Source organism: Rhinolophus sinicus, chromosome 16 (assembly GCF_057876585.1).
Source record: "Rhinolophus sinicus isolate RSI-liver-muscle chromosome 16, RSI-T2T, whole genome shotgun sequence".
NCBI classification, from domain to species: Eukaryota; Metazoa; Chordata; class Mammalia; order Chiroptera; family Rhinolophidae; genus Rhinolophus; species Rhinolophus sinicus.
In genome coordinates, this window is record NC_142516.1 from 46518478 (window position 1) to 46534571 (window position 16094).

General features: G+C 36.7%; 1 protein-coding gene across 20 annotated transcripts in view; it reads left to right on the top strand.

Moving 5' to 3' along the window:
* TRPM3 (transient receptor potential cation channel subfamily M member 3) overlaps positions 1-16094 on the top strand; it is an 833246-nt gene that overhangs the window by 590769 nt on the left and 226383 nt on the right. For all 20 annotated transcript variants that reach the window (XM_074330560.2, XM_088793014.1, XM_074330550.2 and 17 more), the window contains 2 exons: positions 1614-1738; positions 15534-15705. In XM_074330560.2, the coding sequence (XP_074186661.1) occupies positions 1614-1738; positions 15534-15705 (297 nt within the window). The remainder of the gene's footprint in view (positions 1-1613; positions 1739-15533; positions 15706-16094) is intronic.

Genomic DNA, 16094 nt, shown 5'->3' on the forward strand with positions numbered 1-16094 from the left:
TATGAAAGGTACCTAATAACAAAAGAAGAATTTACAGCATAAATACTGTAAACCAAAGAGTTCATCTCTGCTTCACTCCTGGTTTAGTGTTCAATGCAGTACCCAAAGTGAGGTTCTAAAGGTGGCATGCTCAGGTTAGGTAAGATGGAATGAGATGGAAGTGTGGCAGGTGGAAGGGCATAACATGAAGTTAAACTCTTTGTCAGGACTAGTCCTGAAAGGAGTTTTGCATATAAATAGGAAAAGTTAACATTAATATTCACAGCTTTACTTCTTGTATTTTTTAAAACTAGTACTTTCACTTAGAAGATCCATGGATAAGCTAGGGAGTGAAATTGGTATTCTCCTGAACATTCCCAGATTAACTCAACATAGATTTAGTGGCTATTTACACTATTTTATTACTTGATTTTTTTAAAGGAGTTTCTTTCTGTTTGAGCTTATAAATATTTCAGAAGTGAGTTGTTGACACATTTAGGGCCTGTCCCATGATTACACTGTGGTGTGTTTGTGTGTTTAGTTAGTTTGTTACACACTTTCTGAGCCCTTACTCTGTGTTAGCCCCTGAAGCAAAGGAAGGTAAGACACTGACCCTCCAACCTTCCACTCAATGTGTTTTGCTATTAGAGGAGACATCTTCATGGTGGTTATGATTCATAGCCGAATATGTTAGGTGACATATTGAGCTATTCAAGATATACAAACTGCAATCCCGTTCAACCTTGAAAGAAATAAAATCCAATTTAGCTTTCATATAGGAGATGGCACTAAGTGTGAATGTTTCCTTGAGGAATGGGTGGAATTTTGATAAGTGGAAACATCTTTTCTTAGAGAATGTATTTCATATCTTCTATGAAAATAATCATTTGAGAGGGAGGTTAAAAGATCAGAAATTGCATCTTCTTTAAGTGGTTTATGAAAAGGTAAGACACAGGTTTCCTACCATCTTGTAAACGGAATTTTCTCACTTTTAACTATGGTGAGAAAGGCCATGGTGATGGGGAAGTCCATGATGACAGAAAACAACTTGAGTGATAAAGATAAAAAGGTATTTTTAACATAATTTTTCTGCAGAATATGCCAACATTTTCTTTAAAAGGAAGGTCTCCATATTATGTGCTCATAAATAGAAAGATGAAATCAAAGTTGACAAAAATCTGACCTACAACTACTCTATTTGAATGACCCTAACTCTTACACAAACTGCGGTGTTGATTTAATGTGACATATGTCATGCTTTTTATAGGATACAGTCATGGAATTGGTTCTTAGTCATGCCAGCCCATTATTGTGCTTATAATACAAGAAAAAGATTTCCTAAGTTTAAAGAATTATGTCTTTTTTTAATGGACATTAGATGCTTTTTTATTTTTTTATACAAAATAGGATAAGAAATGCATTGCTGGAGTTAATATACAGGTTTGGCAAATGTATCTGGCGTTAGAGGCACAAGGTTATATTCTCATAAACACATGCACTTTGTGTAGAAATGTGTCAAATTTTTATATTTGATACATTTAGTCATAGGAGAAACAGTTATCACCATTTATTTTAGAACAACAGAAAGCAATTATTTTAGAAGCCAAGAGTAATAGTTCTCTTTTTCCTCGTAGGTGTTATTCGTCACGTTGGAGATGCCTTGAAGGATCATGCCTCCAAGTCTCGAGGGAAGATCTGTACCATAGGTATCGCCCCCTGGGGAATTGTGGAAAACCAGGAGGACCTGATTGGCAGAGATGTAAGTCCTGGGAGCAGCCCATGCATGTGACTTCTCATAGAGGCAATATCAAAATAGTAAAATAAAATTCAAGTTCAAAATATGCATAGTATAGTACTCTTGTTGTGCCCACCTACCAAAGTGAAGCTTACCTTAGTAATAGTTTATTGGGAGACTATTTATTTTCCATAACCTAACTGTGAAAACTCCAGTGCCACTTCTGACAACAAGACAGGTCTGAAAGAAGGCTTCTCAACTGCCCACTTGGTTTGAATCCAACGGTGGCCTTTTCTCGCCCATCAAATCTTGCAAGTGCTCTTAGCACGGTTACATTATAATTAACACGAACTCATTGACTGATACATTAAATGAGGACACTCCTCACCCCAGAGCTCCAGCTTCTTTATTATGTGCATGCCCTTGACCTAGGACAGGAGCACTACAGAGGGAAATTCTTTCTATTCAAGCCTGTGGTTCCTCTGGTTGGCCTTTCTTTCACTAAATGCTTGGAGGAGCAGTAGGCACAGTTGGGTTCTTTATTTCCTTCTCTGGAACTATTCAGAAACCCTTGAACAAACTCAGCAGGATGCTAAACCTCTCTTTCCTATTCAGATGGACAGAGCCATACACTGAACTCTTAATCAACAATTTTGTTAATGAGAACTTGGTCTTATTTTTTTCTGACTCATCATCTTATTTCTGTCCCTTCCAGGGGACTCTTTTCCTTTTTTTGAAACCACAAACAGGTCATTCCCAACCTCCCTTAGAGGGTTTTTCTTTCTTACTAATCACCAGAGTTTTCCTCCTATATAATATGCCTCAAAATTCCATTGATAGGAATTATAGATAAACTATGTAATACAGATTGCTGTACTTTATTTACTTATTATTTCCCCAATAATTTTAGCAATTATTTATCATTGCTTCTCTACATCAGATCAACTGCCCTACCTTCCCAATCCGGGCCTTCCATGGAGTATAACAAATGTGCTAAGTGCTTTTTTCCAAGTACCATGAGGTCTGTCTGAGCCAAAAAAAATCAAAAGAGGAAAAAAATAAGAGCTTGAGAATTAACTGGTCTTAAACTGCTTACTCTATTGTCTTGCAATACAGTGAAACCATCTTATTTCAGTGCAACATAACATATACAACGTTTTCTAATTTAATACAAAATACTTTGAATTAAAAAATCAAATATCATAAAACTCAAACAGTAAACAAATAGTCTCTGAATCCTTCAGGGCCTTTATTTTAAGTAATAAGAAATGTCCATATCAATGCTACAAAATTACATGTAGACACACTAATTTATCCAGAATATACAGAGTAAGGAATGAGATATTAATTTTGTCAGTGTAATATGCTCTTAACTGAAATTTACTGGCTGTTTTATATCGCACACTCATTGAATATCTCAAGCAGCAATTCCCAAAGTGTTATGTAATCAGAACTGACAGGAAAGGTAACTTTGCTAATCTTTCCAGTGTCTGGGACAAGTCTTTGATGGAGTATACTTGGGTTAATACTTCCCTTAGATTCTAAGTTGCCTTTTAAGTGTATGTTGATTGTGACTTAGAACAAACATATTTCTTAAAGAATTAGAATATGCTAAAATGCCCCTAATACCAAAAGCATTTTTCAGTGCATTTTATTAACAAATGAATTAATTATCTAAAATGTTGTGATGATTCAGAAGTATTTTTAAATGTTGTTAGTTATAGGATATCTATTGTAAACGTAAGTCATTATTCAGTTTTATAGGGGAGAAAAACCATTTTGGAACTTTCTCGTTCAAATGAACTATAAGTAAATGGAAGCTGATGCTTTCTTTATTCAAGAGAGAGTAATCAAGTAATTATCTATTGCCTAAACACTTTCAGAGATGCCAATATTGCCTTTTTGCATCATGTTGTATGTTCACCTTGTAAATCCTGTATGATTGCAGAAACATCATACCTATATTACATTTATTTGTCTTGCTGTGTTGAAAGAATCATCCCTGATTCATTATCCTCAAACTATTTCTCTAATTTCACCAGCTCTCATGCTCTTCTTTCCTCTTCTTTTCTTTCTCCCCATATTTCTTCCCAATTGTATGCCAGTACGAACTTACATGTATATGTGCTTCTTCCAATAAGACTTAGTTACATTGTCTGACTTTCCAAAGAAAAATGGTCTTGATTCCAGCCCAGAGGACAGAAATATCTACTTGTATGTACAGTAAAATGTACATATTCACTGGTCCCTGCTAACAGGAGTCTAATAAAGGTAAGCCATAGTTAACCAGAATCCAAGGGAACCTGCAGAGAGACCATCAAGAAACGGAAATGATATAGGCAGGTTGGAGAGAGGACAGGAAAAACAATTGTATTTTAGTTTTTTCAGTTAATATTTTACAAAGATCTGTTGAATTTCAACCATGCTGGTACATTTTTCCCCACAATTGGGGAATTGGATTATGCATAGAATTTCTCAGGCTCTTGTGTAATAATACAGTTTGTTTCTCAAGTTGTAAATTATTTGGAGCAAAATTATTTGGTGGACAGGACTTATGACACAGTATGAAGGAAAGTTTCATATGTGTTTAGTATTGTAATCTGATCATTAAAAAGGAATATGATGCTAGGTTGTCATAAAAAAGTAGTATTTGAATAAAATGTCAGTGGTCACTGGTGAAAATCCCCCCCTTCACAAAACAGAAGTTTTGTCTGGTAAGCTTCTTAAGCAGTTATAACAGTTTTCATAGCTAGTTTAACAAAGTGCCTTCTATCCTTTTTCTTCTACGTTATATAATCAAACAGACATGTCATAAATATCAAAAATAAATCTGGTTACATCAGACATCAGGTAGCAGAGGAAATAAACTAATGTATTGCAAAAAATCTTTAACACTTCAGAATTCTGTCAAAATGCAATCATTTAAAAGAAATAGAATAGTTGCATTTTGGTCAAGTCTATGTCTGTATTCAAGAATAAGATTGAAGTGACACAAAATAAATGTCAAGGGAAACCTAGGAAATGTGCTTGAAATAAATAAAAAATATAGGGATAAAAGAAAGGCTCCATTTCCTATGCCTGATACTTTATTACAGATTTATTTCCAAACTGATAGAAAATATAGATTATTTTATTTCTGTAGAACTGGCTCTCAAATGAGCATTTGTAGAAGCTGAGCATTCAGATACCAGAAGAGTTATTTTATTGATAGAAGTAGTCGACACAGCAATTGCTAGTTGCTATTCATCTTAGAATATGAAAAACCCATTTGGAATGGTATTATAAAGGTAAAACTGTTCGAAACATAAAGAAGAAAGATTAACTTGCTCTAAGTCTGTTTCTAGATATTTGGAAGCATTTTCCTCCCCTCAAGTCTTATCTCTTAGTTAACATTAAGTTAGACTTTAACGATACAAGACATGTATTCTTGTATCTCAGAGCTCAAATTAGAGCCTCACACATAGTAGGTACTCAGTAAATGCTGATGAAGTTGGATCGGGCATGATGCAATTCAGGCTACAAGGAAAACAAACATTATGGAAAAAATGCTATGATAAACCTTACCTAGTTCACAAATCTCCCAAAACTTCATCCCTAATTAGATTCCCAAGTTTGATCATACTATAGTGACTATAGTGAGGACATTTTTTTTTTTTACCCAAACATCTGAATATAAAATTATTTTCTTATTTAGCAACTCAAGATGGAGGTGGATGGTTAAACCTCTGTGTTTTGGATATAGGGGCAAAGTGTCGAATGAAAACAGGCCTTTCTCTAAACCCTTTGAAAATGCATGATCTACCCAACTGAGTGATAGAACTAGCCTTGATTTTTTAAAATTTGAGTATCTTCTATTCCATTTCACCAAACCCTTTTTTTCTCAATGAAAGGAGCTATACAACAGACTTTGGTGAGGAATAATGTCATGAGAACTGAGATAGTATTAATTTTTTGTCCTGACATTAGACATGTAAATGTGTATTGTTCAGCGTTTGAGGTTAACCCCACCTCTGCGATTCTTACTGCCTCTTTCTTCTACTACACCCCAAAGTCCTGCACTTCAAACTAACTTCACGACTCATCTCCACCAAGATGCTTTTTCTAACTACTTGGACCCATAATGGCATATCTTTGATTGCAATTGTCTCAGAGCTGTCTTCTTCCCCAACTTGACTAAAAACTCCTCAAAAATAGGGATTGAATTGTTTTTCTTTGTTTCTTGTTAACCACTGATGTAATATTTTGCATGAACATGAAGCATTGACATATCATTTAAACTCCATAAGATTTTATTTCTTCATCTCTAAGTGGACTATGAAACCACTTGCTCTGTCTATCTTCATGAAATTTCTGTGAACATAATCATAATAATAGTAATTATAATTTACTCTTATTTGAGAATGCTTTCTGTGACGGCATATATTAGCCTTATGAGGTATATATTGTCCATTTTTATAGTAAGACAACTAAATATGTATTAGAATCAAGATTCACTGTCTCTGAAGCCCATACTATTAACTAGTAGTATGCCAAGTAAGATAGAAAATGTTTAATGATATTATATTCTATTGTTAGTTGAGATATTGGCAAATATTTTATGCCTATAAATTGAACTCAAAAATAGACTCAATGAGAATGACCAGAGTCATTTTCTTTGTCCCTAGAGAATCTCATCCTGGATAAATGATTATGAAAGTGTCACCAGTGTAAAGTCAAGAAAGAACTTCCAGTGAATTTAAATTTTTATATGACTCATTTTATATTTAGATTCCTTTAGAAAACAATCTTACCAGAATTGTTTCAGGTAATTGAACAATTTTTGAAGCCTTTATAATTTCTTTTTTCCCAAATCTAGGTTAACAACACACATGTCAAATTAAAAATCCAGATATGAGCACAAGAAAAAGCACTTTTCATTTTAACTTGAGGATGAAAATTGTGTTTGGGTAGATTTCCAACATATCATCTTATGTGATTATCAAATTATCTTGACATTCGAGGCTATATTCTACTTTTCTTAAATTATAGATTTATTCTCAGAATTTTATAATCTTTAAGAGTTCTTATATTAAAGTGGAAAGTGTTCTTTTGATGTCATCTTTATATCACAAGCCAAGAAAAATCAAGTTTAATAACACAAATGATAATTCTGGTATAGTTATTAACTAAGTACATATATCATTTATTTCTAAGACAAGCCAAATATGACTTCATATTGTAAGCTAAGAAAACTTACCAGAAGTGGTCCTTGTATGGAGATTATTGGATTTCCATGATTAGGTTAGATAAGATGTATCCAGGAGATGTGAGAGGAAAAGGTCAGAGTCAAGGTGACCCACCTAAGTCTGTTGTATTTATACAGGATCCAATGCTAGCTGACCCTGGACCATACTCAAGGTCTAGGCTACATTCACTTACATAGGGAGTGCAGTTTTGGTAAAGAGAGTGTTGTTTGGATATGAACATATTGATTTTTTTGTTAGTTTTAGGTGTACAAAACAATGTAATAGTTAGACATTTATCATTTATACCCCTCAGAGATATAGAGGAAAAACTGAGAGTTGCTAGATGGGAAGGGGGGTGGGATGAGGGAGAAGGGAAGGGGATTAGAAAGCAACAGTCACCCCAATAAATTTAAAAAAAGAAAAAAAGAAAGAAAACAACATCGGTAACCACAAGGTTGCCACGGGGATACAAAAGTCAGTTCGGACATACTGATTTCAAAGTTCCTTTGAGATATCTATGTAAAAATGTCCAGGTGGTCAGTGAGTATATAAGGCAGAAGCTCAGGACCAAGATCTGGCTACACACTTAGATTCAGAAGGCACCTGCTTATAGATGAAAAGCCATTATGGTGGATGGGATCACCACGGGAGAGTGTGTAGGGTAAGGAAAAGGAGAGCCTACACCTGGATCCTGAGGCTCTTCCAACATTCTATGGCTGAGCAGAGGGAAATCAATCTGCAAAATAGACCAAAAGAAGGGCTTAAAGGTAGGAGCAAAACTAGAGGGTGTTATGAAAGCCAAGGGAAAAGGGTGCTCCAGAAGGATGACGTGGAGGGCAACACCAAGTAGAATTGGGAAACTAAGGAAGGTAAGGACTTGGAATGTTCATCCAATTTATCAAGACAAACCATTTGGTATCACTGGTCCACGCTGTTTCAGAAGAATGATGAAGGCTCAAGCTCCCATTTCAATGGGTTGAGGAAGGAGAAGTAGAGATGCAAAATAGGAACTACATTTACAGCTTTGACTGTGATGAGAAGAGATATGAGTAGCCAAAGGGAGCCATACATTGAAGGTTGTATTTTTCATCAAGATAGGAGAGGCCTGAGTTTGTTTATATGTTTATGGTACAAAGGGAACTAAAGATAGAGAGGAGATAATTGATAAAATAAGTCCTAGAGTGGCCCTGATGTGAAGATGTCCACAGCTAAAAGGGGAGATTACCCATCCACACCCTTATAACTCAAAGAGAAGAAGAATATGTATATAAAGGGTTGGTGGCGGGATATTGAAGTTTTAGTCTAGAGGTGTATCATTTATCACCGAAATTATAACAATAATAGCATCAACACTTTTGTAGAGCTTAATAAGTATCAGCATTTTTATAGAGATAGCCATTTAATACTCATAATGGCACTAAGAAGTTGTTATTTTCAGTATCGCCAACATCCTTCCCATTTTACTGATGGTAAAACCAACCACAAAGAAGTAAAGTAACTTGCCCAATATTACATGACAAACGATGCACATAGCTGGGGTTTAAACCTAGGCCAGCTAGCTCCCAAGACCATATCCTTACCTATTATGCAGCACTATTTCTCCATAATAATAATAGCTGACCATTTATTTAAGTTCATGTGTTCATTGTTCTATGAGTTTTCCATCTCACCTCATCCGTATGACACCCCAGTGAGGTGGTTGTAATCATTATTAATCTCCATTTACACATGGAGACACTGAGACACAGAGGGTAAGTAACCTGATCTGGGTTACCCAGTTGGCAAGTGTGTAGGCACAGGAGTCAGATCGTCTGCTACGTGAAGAAGGATGGTGTTTAGGTCAGACATGTGAGGAGACTGGAGGACAGTAGTCACAGCCCCAGTGGAGAACAGAAACCAGAACTGTTTAGAACCCAGGGAAGGAATGCCAGGCAGCACAGAGGATGGGAGGCCGTGGGGTGGGGGGCGGCAGGGGGAACTAGAGATCCTGAAATTATGCTGCCTCAGCCAATCCAGAATAGAAGGGAGAGGATATATTCAAAGCCTCAAAGAAGATAATAATACACTACTATATTAGTTATCTATCACTGTGTAACAAATTACTTCAAAACTTAATGGCTTAAAAATACCACTTATTGTCTCACAGTTTCTGTGGGTCAGGAATTTATGAGTGGCTTATCTGGGTGGTTGTGGCTTGGATCTCTCTTAAGGTCACAGTCAAGATGTCAGTTGAAACCGCATCATCGGAAAGGCTGAATGGAGCTACTGTGCCCACTTTTTAGATGACTCAGTCACATGGCTGTTGGTTAGGAGTTCCTTGCCATGTGAACCTCTCCAAAAGGCTGCTTTATGAACATGGAAGCTGACTTCCCCCAGGGTAAGTGACCCAAGAGAGACCTAAGAGGACTTCTGTTATAACCTAGTTTTAGAAGTCATATACCATCACTTCTAGTTTATTCGGTTTCTTAGAAGTGAGTCACTAAATCCAGCCCAGACTAAGGGAAGCTTTTCAAAGAATTTGAACATATTTTCAAATCACCCCACTGACACATGGTGATGTCTAAAGCATGTAACCCTGTTTAGAACTTGAGGACCTTTTCCCACTGCCAGTGAGCCCTGTACCTGAATGGTACATAGTTCCCCTCAGTCAGGACAGAGGTGGGTGAGCTTACTCCAGCGCAAAGCCAGAGATGAGGATGGGTCACCTCTACAGCCCACAATCTGAAGGGCACGTTTTCAAAGTGCTGCAGAAAGATATAATTGTTCTTCCTGTGGATTTTGGTGGGAGTCACATAAGTGAGATATGTAGGCCCTCTTTGGAGATGGATCCCTGGGTTTGCTGCTTTCTTGTTTGGGTTGCTAAGCTGAGAGGCAGCATCTGGGATTCAATATGACCCTGCTCTCTACCTAGACTTACAGCTGAGCTGCCTGAATAGGAAATAACAAGCCAGTGTCCCTGCTAGCACAGGCCTCTCTGTGATTATAAAGACACAGTGCCTTTCTTTCTTTTTTTTTTTCCCTTTGCATTCCCTCAGTCCCCATGTTTCTTTATATCGAACAAAGAGGTTGCTTCCCACTTCCCAGCGGTAGCCTCTCTTCTCTCACAGAAATGCAAACCTGATCCGAAGAGAACCTCACCACTCCTTTATTTCTCTCTCTCCAAAGCATACACCCCATTCTGCTGCCTGCTGGTGCCTTTCCTGACCTCTGTATACTATACAGCTCTAGAGGACTCATCTGGAAATAACCTGATAAACAGTCAGAAGGACTTTAATGCTTAGCTACGCCAGTGGCAAAAATGTCCAGCAGCAAAATCATACCTTTATAAATTTTATAATCAGTCTGGGTCCTCTGTCTTCCCTCTAAATGTCTTTTGACCTATAAAGGAATTTAAGATCTACATGGGGTTGAGAGGGAAGAGTGTTAGTGGAGCAAATTTAGCCAAGACACTTCACGTCTCTAAGCCTCTATAGTTTTACCTAGAAACTAAGCATGAAATGGATTAATGCATGTAAAAGTGTGATCTCAGTGCCTGGAATGCAGTAAGTGGTCAATGGATGCTAATTTTCTTCATGCCTAAATTAAAATCATAGTGCTATTGGGAGGGAAAGAATGACTCTGTGGATGCACATCCCCTGCCCTGCTACTTGCCTGGGCCACACTAATACACACCTTACTACAGAGGGTGCCAAAAGAGATATATATATATATATATATATATATATATATATATATATATATATATATATATATATATATATATATGTACATATATTAAGAAAGAAAAAAACTATTAAAATTGTAATCCTCAATATATACCAATAAGAAGAGATGCGTACAAGTCATGTGTATACATTTTTTTGGCACCCCTGGTAGTTAATAAGGTCTGGGATTATTAACCTGTAGGCCTGTAATTGATCATTCAAAAACCTGATTTAGCTCAATTCAGTTCCATTCAGGAAAGGCGCCACAGATGACCAAACTGCTCTTGCATTGTCGAAAGCACCACAAAATGGAAGAGACCCCAGAACATGAGAGAACTACTTTTCATTGTAGCCAACACACATGGACGGTCATTGTTCTGCATTAACTTGGAAAAAGCAAATGTACGCTTTAACACAGGCTGACCAGATTCAATTTTAGAAGTAGAAAGCCTTCGGAAACCACAGTCTAGTCCTCTACTTCATAGATGAGACAGCTACCATCCAAAAAGTTTCTTTCAATAAATATATTTTGAACATTTATTGTGAGACATTACCTAGACATGGGAGTATATGTCTCCTCAAGCCAGCGCTATAGCATTTATCACATTCATTTTCTCAAGACATTCTTAATGAGTGAGTACACAAAGGAATGAATGAATTCAGACTTGTTCAAGGCCACAGATAGTACTAAACGGAGGACCTAGAAATAGAACCCCCATCTCCTGATTCCCTGCTCTGTACTCCTGGGTGAGACCAGAACATCCATGATGTTTGCTAGGAAAACTCAAGGGGATGTTTAAGATCAGCTCCCGAATGATCCATGTGAGCCCCTCCAGGGAAAAGAAATGCAGCACTCTGGCACCAGCCTATGAAGCACGTTCAGTTTTTCCACAGTGTCTCTCTGGATCAATCCTTTCCTGGCAATGATAATGACTCTACAAATGCCTTATATAAAGATATAAAGGACCTTCATCTCTGTTGGCCCTTAAACAGCTCCCACTTTGTTGCCTCCTTGTTTCAGAATCAAGGTATACAAAAGCCTTGGAACCAGAATTTTACCAACCAGCTAGTTCAACGTGGTGTACAATGGGTTAATGAATGAAGAAGTCTCTCATTTACCCTTGAGGGACAAGAAAGAGAAGCAAAATGTCTGTGGTATTCTGGCCCATGATACCCAAGAAGTATTACTTGTCTAAAACCCATTTCTAAGCAAATTTCCCTGCTGGGTCTAGATACTACTATAGTCACAAATCACAAAAGATCACTTAATATGTAGGCCTTTCAGATGCCACCAGCCTTTCTCAATCCAGGTTCCTCATCTGAACTACAAAGCACAAAAAAGTTATCTGAATGACTCTCTTCTCAATTCTCTCAAGAATGGTACATAACCTGGGTCATCCTTTATTCTTAGGAGAGAAGGTGATCCATTACATCCAGTGGATGCTGTAGGTCATTCGGGCTTGACTTTGTTAGGAAACACTGGCTGAGAAACATGGTAGAGAAATCTAATATACCTGCAAGTCATGAAGATGTCCCAGTTGTTCTTACTGTGCATGCTTGTGTGTGCGCGCGCACACACACACACACACACACACACTCTTTCAAAAAGTCCTCGTTTTATGAACTCTTAATAGTGAAAGTGGGTGCATTATCTCCAACATTTTGTCAGAGGAAAAAATTAATTTGTATTCATGGGCTGCAAAGGTGTTATTTTTTTTTATTTGAAAAATATAAGAGGAAGATCAGTAAATCTTTTGTAGATATGCAAATTGTAACTCAAACAAAAACAAATTGCTAGTATGTTTGTAATGAAGAATGTCAAGTGGATTTTATAGGGAAGTTAGACCAAATTGCATTCCTGTGAAGTACTTGGAAAGTTATTTCCTACTTTGTAGTTAATCAACAAATAGTTCGAGGGCATCACCCTCTGAAATGGCTTGGGAGAACACAGCAAAGAAAAAACACTTTGCATATTTTGCCAAGTGATTACTAATTTCCTTCTTCTTCTTTTTTTTTTGTACTTACATTACTTAATTTAAATCCCTTGTAAAACAAAAATCAGTGCTTTGTCTCCTATCATTTCACATTGGTCACTAGTTTGCAATTAGAAAATCAGTTTAGCGTTGGTAAAATAAAAGAGAGCTTGAGAAGGAATTCAAATTTATCGATTGCTTCTAGGAGTCAGGCATGGTGCCAGGTACTTTGCACATATAATCTCATCTGAGGTAAGCGGTTTTATATTTCCCTTCTAAAGGTTAAAAATATGAGACTCAGATTCACACAGCCATTGGCAGAACTGGGATTGAAACAGATTTCCGGCTCGTATGTTAAGAATTATTCCAAGATTCAGCATATCTTCATCCAATGATGATTAGAAAATAAATTAGGACATTTTAATTATTTTCAGATTTATATCCCCTATTATTCAGCAGACAAAATTTCTGCCAAAATATGACCACTTTTAACTTACCCTCACATAAGATCAAAAGAAATGGAGAGCAGTAAGAAGGGGGAATTAAAATTTATGAATGATACCGTAAACTTGAGCTTCTTGTCATGACTGATTCAAATGTACAGTGTTCCCAAAGACGATGTGCCATGTGTCACAAGAAAAGAAAGCGATGTCCTTAGAATCTGGTAGGGGAGGGAATAGATATATAGACTATAGTCTGATGATTGAATTATGTTATTTTATTCTCAGATTGGGTTATGTACTTCAGCTTGGCCCAGAGTCATTTCCATGCCTTTCTTCATTTGAAAATGTCACTTTCACTAATGCTCTTTTATTAGGTTCCCAGGAATTAGAAAACGTGCTCATGTCTCAGCTAGAACAAATGTCTGCATTCACTGTCACACCGAGATTAACCTCTAGAAAATCCATTGTCACCTGCTGCTCGTGGAACTGTTTTGGGTCTTCCTCCTTCTTGGCAAGGAGCCTACTGTTAGAAAAGAGAACAGTAACTAAAGCATTTTCTTTTGTCCAAAACCACAATGCAGAGGCACTTTAAGAATAGGAGAAAGTCTTTCTGCTAAGCCTCTTTCAACAAAGCATTAATATTTATTAACTTCCACCCTGCTGTAGAATGAATGTTTTATGATAAAAAATGAGTAACAACAAAATGGGAATTTCAACCACAAGCAACCTACTCTTCCACTGATAAAGAACTTGGGTTGGAGTTAGCCAACCACTGTCTCTGTGTTTTGGGGACTCTCATTCATTAAACTAGACAAAGGAGTAATTGAAAACCGCTCCATGAGATTACTGGAAACAATAATCAAAAAGTTATGGGCTTCCTTTACCAATCAGAGCCAATTCAAATGAAGCTATGAATTAATGTTATATTAATGCTACATTAACAAATAACACATATATTAAAAGAATAAAGGACATTTCAAAATTTCAGAATTATACATTTTAAATTTAGATTAGATCAATTCTCGAACCATTCAGAAAAAGAAAGTTGTCTTTTTTGTTTTGTTTTTTTTGTTTTCCAATTTTGAACAAAAGCATGTCTGTCTTGAGTTGTCCTATTCATTCATTCAGTATGTATTGAGATTCTGTTTGCCAGACACATAGAGATGCAGGGTTTCGAAATCAGCATCAAGGTCTAAAAAATGACTTTCATGAGATCTTTATTGAAGATTGTCCTTACTAAATCCTTTGTAATTCCTCTAACAAAGTACACGATCTTTCTATAGTTTTTCATGGTGTGTTATTACGTACTGAGAATGAACAGGGGCATCTAACTGTCAGAGTCACTTCACACCACACACTGCACATAGGCACAGAAAGAATTTATTTCTGTGCTGTCAATTTCGATGATTCAGTGCAGGGATAACTGTACTGGGGCTGTGCAATAATGAATGTTCCTTTTCATAGTCTTGAGTGAAGTTTCTACCTAAATATTTTAGGAGCAGATTTCCAACACACCTTCTTATTTCCATTGTGTCTAAGTTGGTCGTATGGGAATGGCGAATAAGCACAATTTTTGGAATCAGTCAGTCCTCGGTGTGAATTCTGGTTCTGTGTGAAGGGAACTCTTACAAAACCTACTTTACCAGTTTCTTCATCCATGACATAAACATAACAGCATCTACCTTGCAGGATTGTTGCAAGGAATATAGATAATGTGTATAAAGCAGCTCACTCACAATAGGGTTTGCTTTTCTCTTTATATCGAAAATCTAAGAACTGCACTTCGACTTATACTGTTTTAGGTAGTGTAATTCACCATGAAATTAAAATAACAATAACAACAGCAAAAAGAAGATAGTGACGATCATTTTGAGCCTGATTCATATTTGTCTCATGAGACGGTTACTTTACATCGAACATTTCGACTTAAGTAAGGTATCTCATGAGAACAGTGCTGATTTAAAATAACAGGATTTCAGATTACTGAATGGGCTTGACAGAAAAGATCACCTCCCAGCCCCCACCATTCTCCAGAATGATCGTTCTGCTGTGCCTATTACAGTACGGACGTGACGGAGAAGAAAAAGAAAGAAACAAATAACTAAACTTAGACATTATTTCCAGTCCATCAACAAATAAAAGATCAACTTCAAAGTGAATCTGTTGTTCACATAGCAGCTTTTTGTGTACAATGAAAACACAAACTCTAGTTTCTGTATGAATTCAGTAAACAAGTAAATTAACAGATATATAATTCTTTAAGCATAATCTTGCTTTGAATAGAACATTTACCATAAATTTTGCTTCTATGCAAAGCAGTATTAGGAAGAGGAAGTAGACTATACTTTCACTGTACCAAATAATTGATTTTCCTTCTCTCTCTCTCTCTCTCTCTGTCCTTTCTATCTGGTGCTCCTTTTTATATTTTGCTTTCTTTTCTCTGACTTCTGCCTCTTCCTGTTGAACTTCTGCAGGTTGTCCGGCCATATCAGACCATGTCCAATCCCATGAGCAAGCTGACTGTTCTCAACAGCATGCATTCCCACTTCATTCTGGCTGACAACGGGACCACTGGAAAGTATGGCGCAGAGGTGAAGCTCAGAAGACAGTTGGAAAAGCATATTTCACTCCAGAAGATAAACACAAGTAAGTAAGCTACTTTTCCCACTGTCACGCCTCCTAGGAAGTGTGTTGAAAGTAAATAACTTTAAGTACACCAGATAATAATATTATAAAAACTTGAGCAAGTTTCGAACACCGATCGTTATGGCTACTGGGCCAGTGGTTAGAATTAGAGAAAGTTGTCTAGAGGACAACTGAAGGCAGAAGAAGTGATCACACAATTAATTGATGGGCTCTATCTCATTTATCATGCCTGAAAAATTCAACCCCATCTGGGGTTTGTGAATACAAATAAGCTTTTCTCTCCAAACTTTTTCTACATCATTTATACAATACTCTCAGGAGGAAAAGCACACTAGAGAAATTGTTTCTATTTACTAAGGTATTTTTGGTAGCTGGAGAAATAAAAGAAA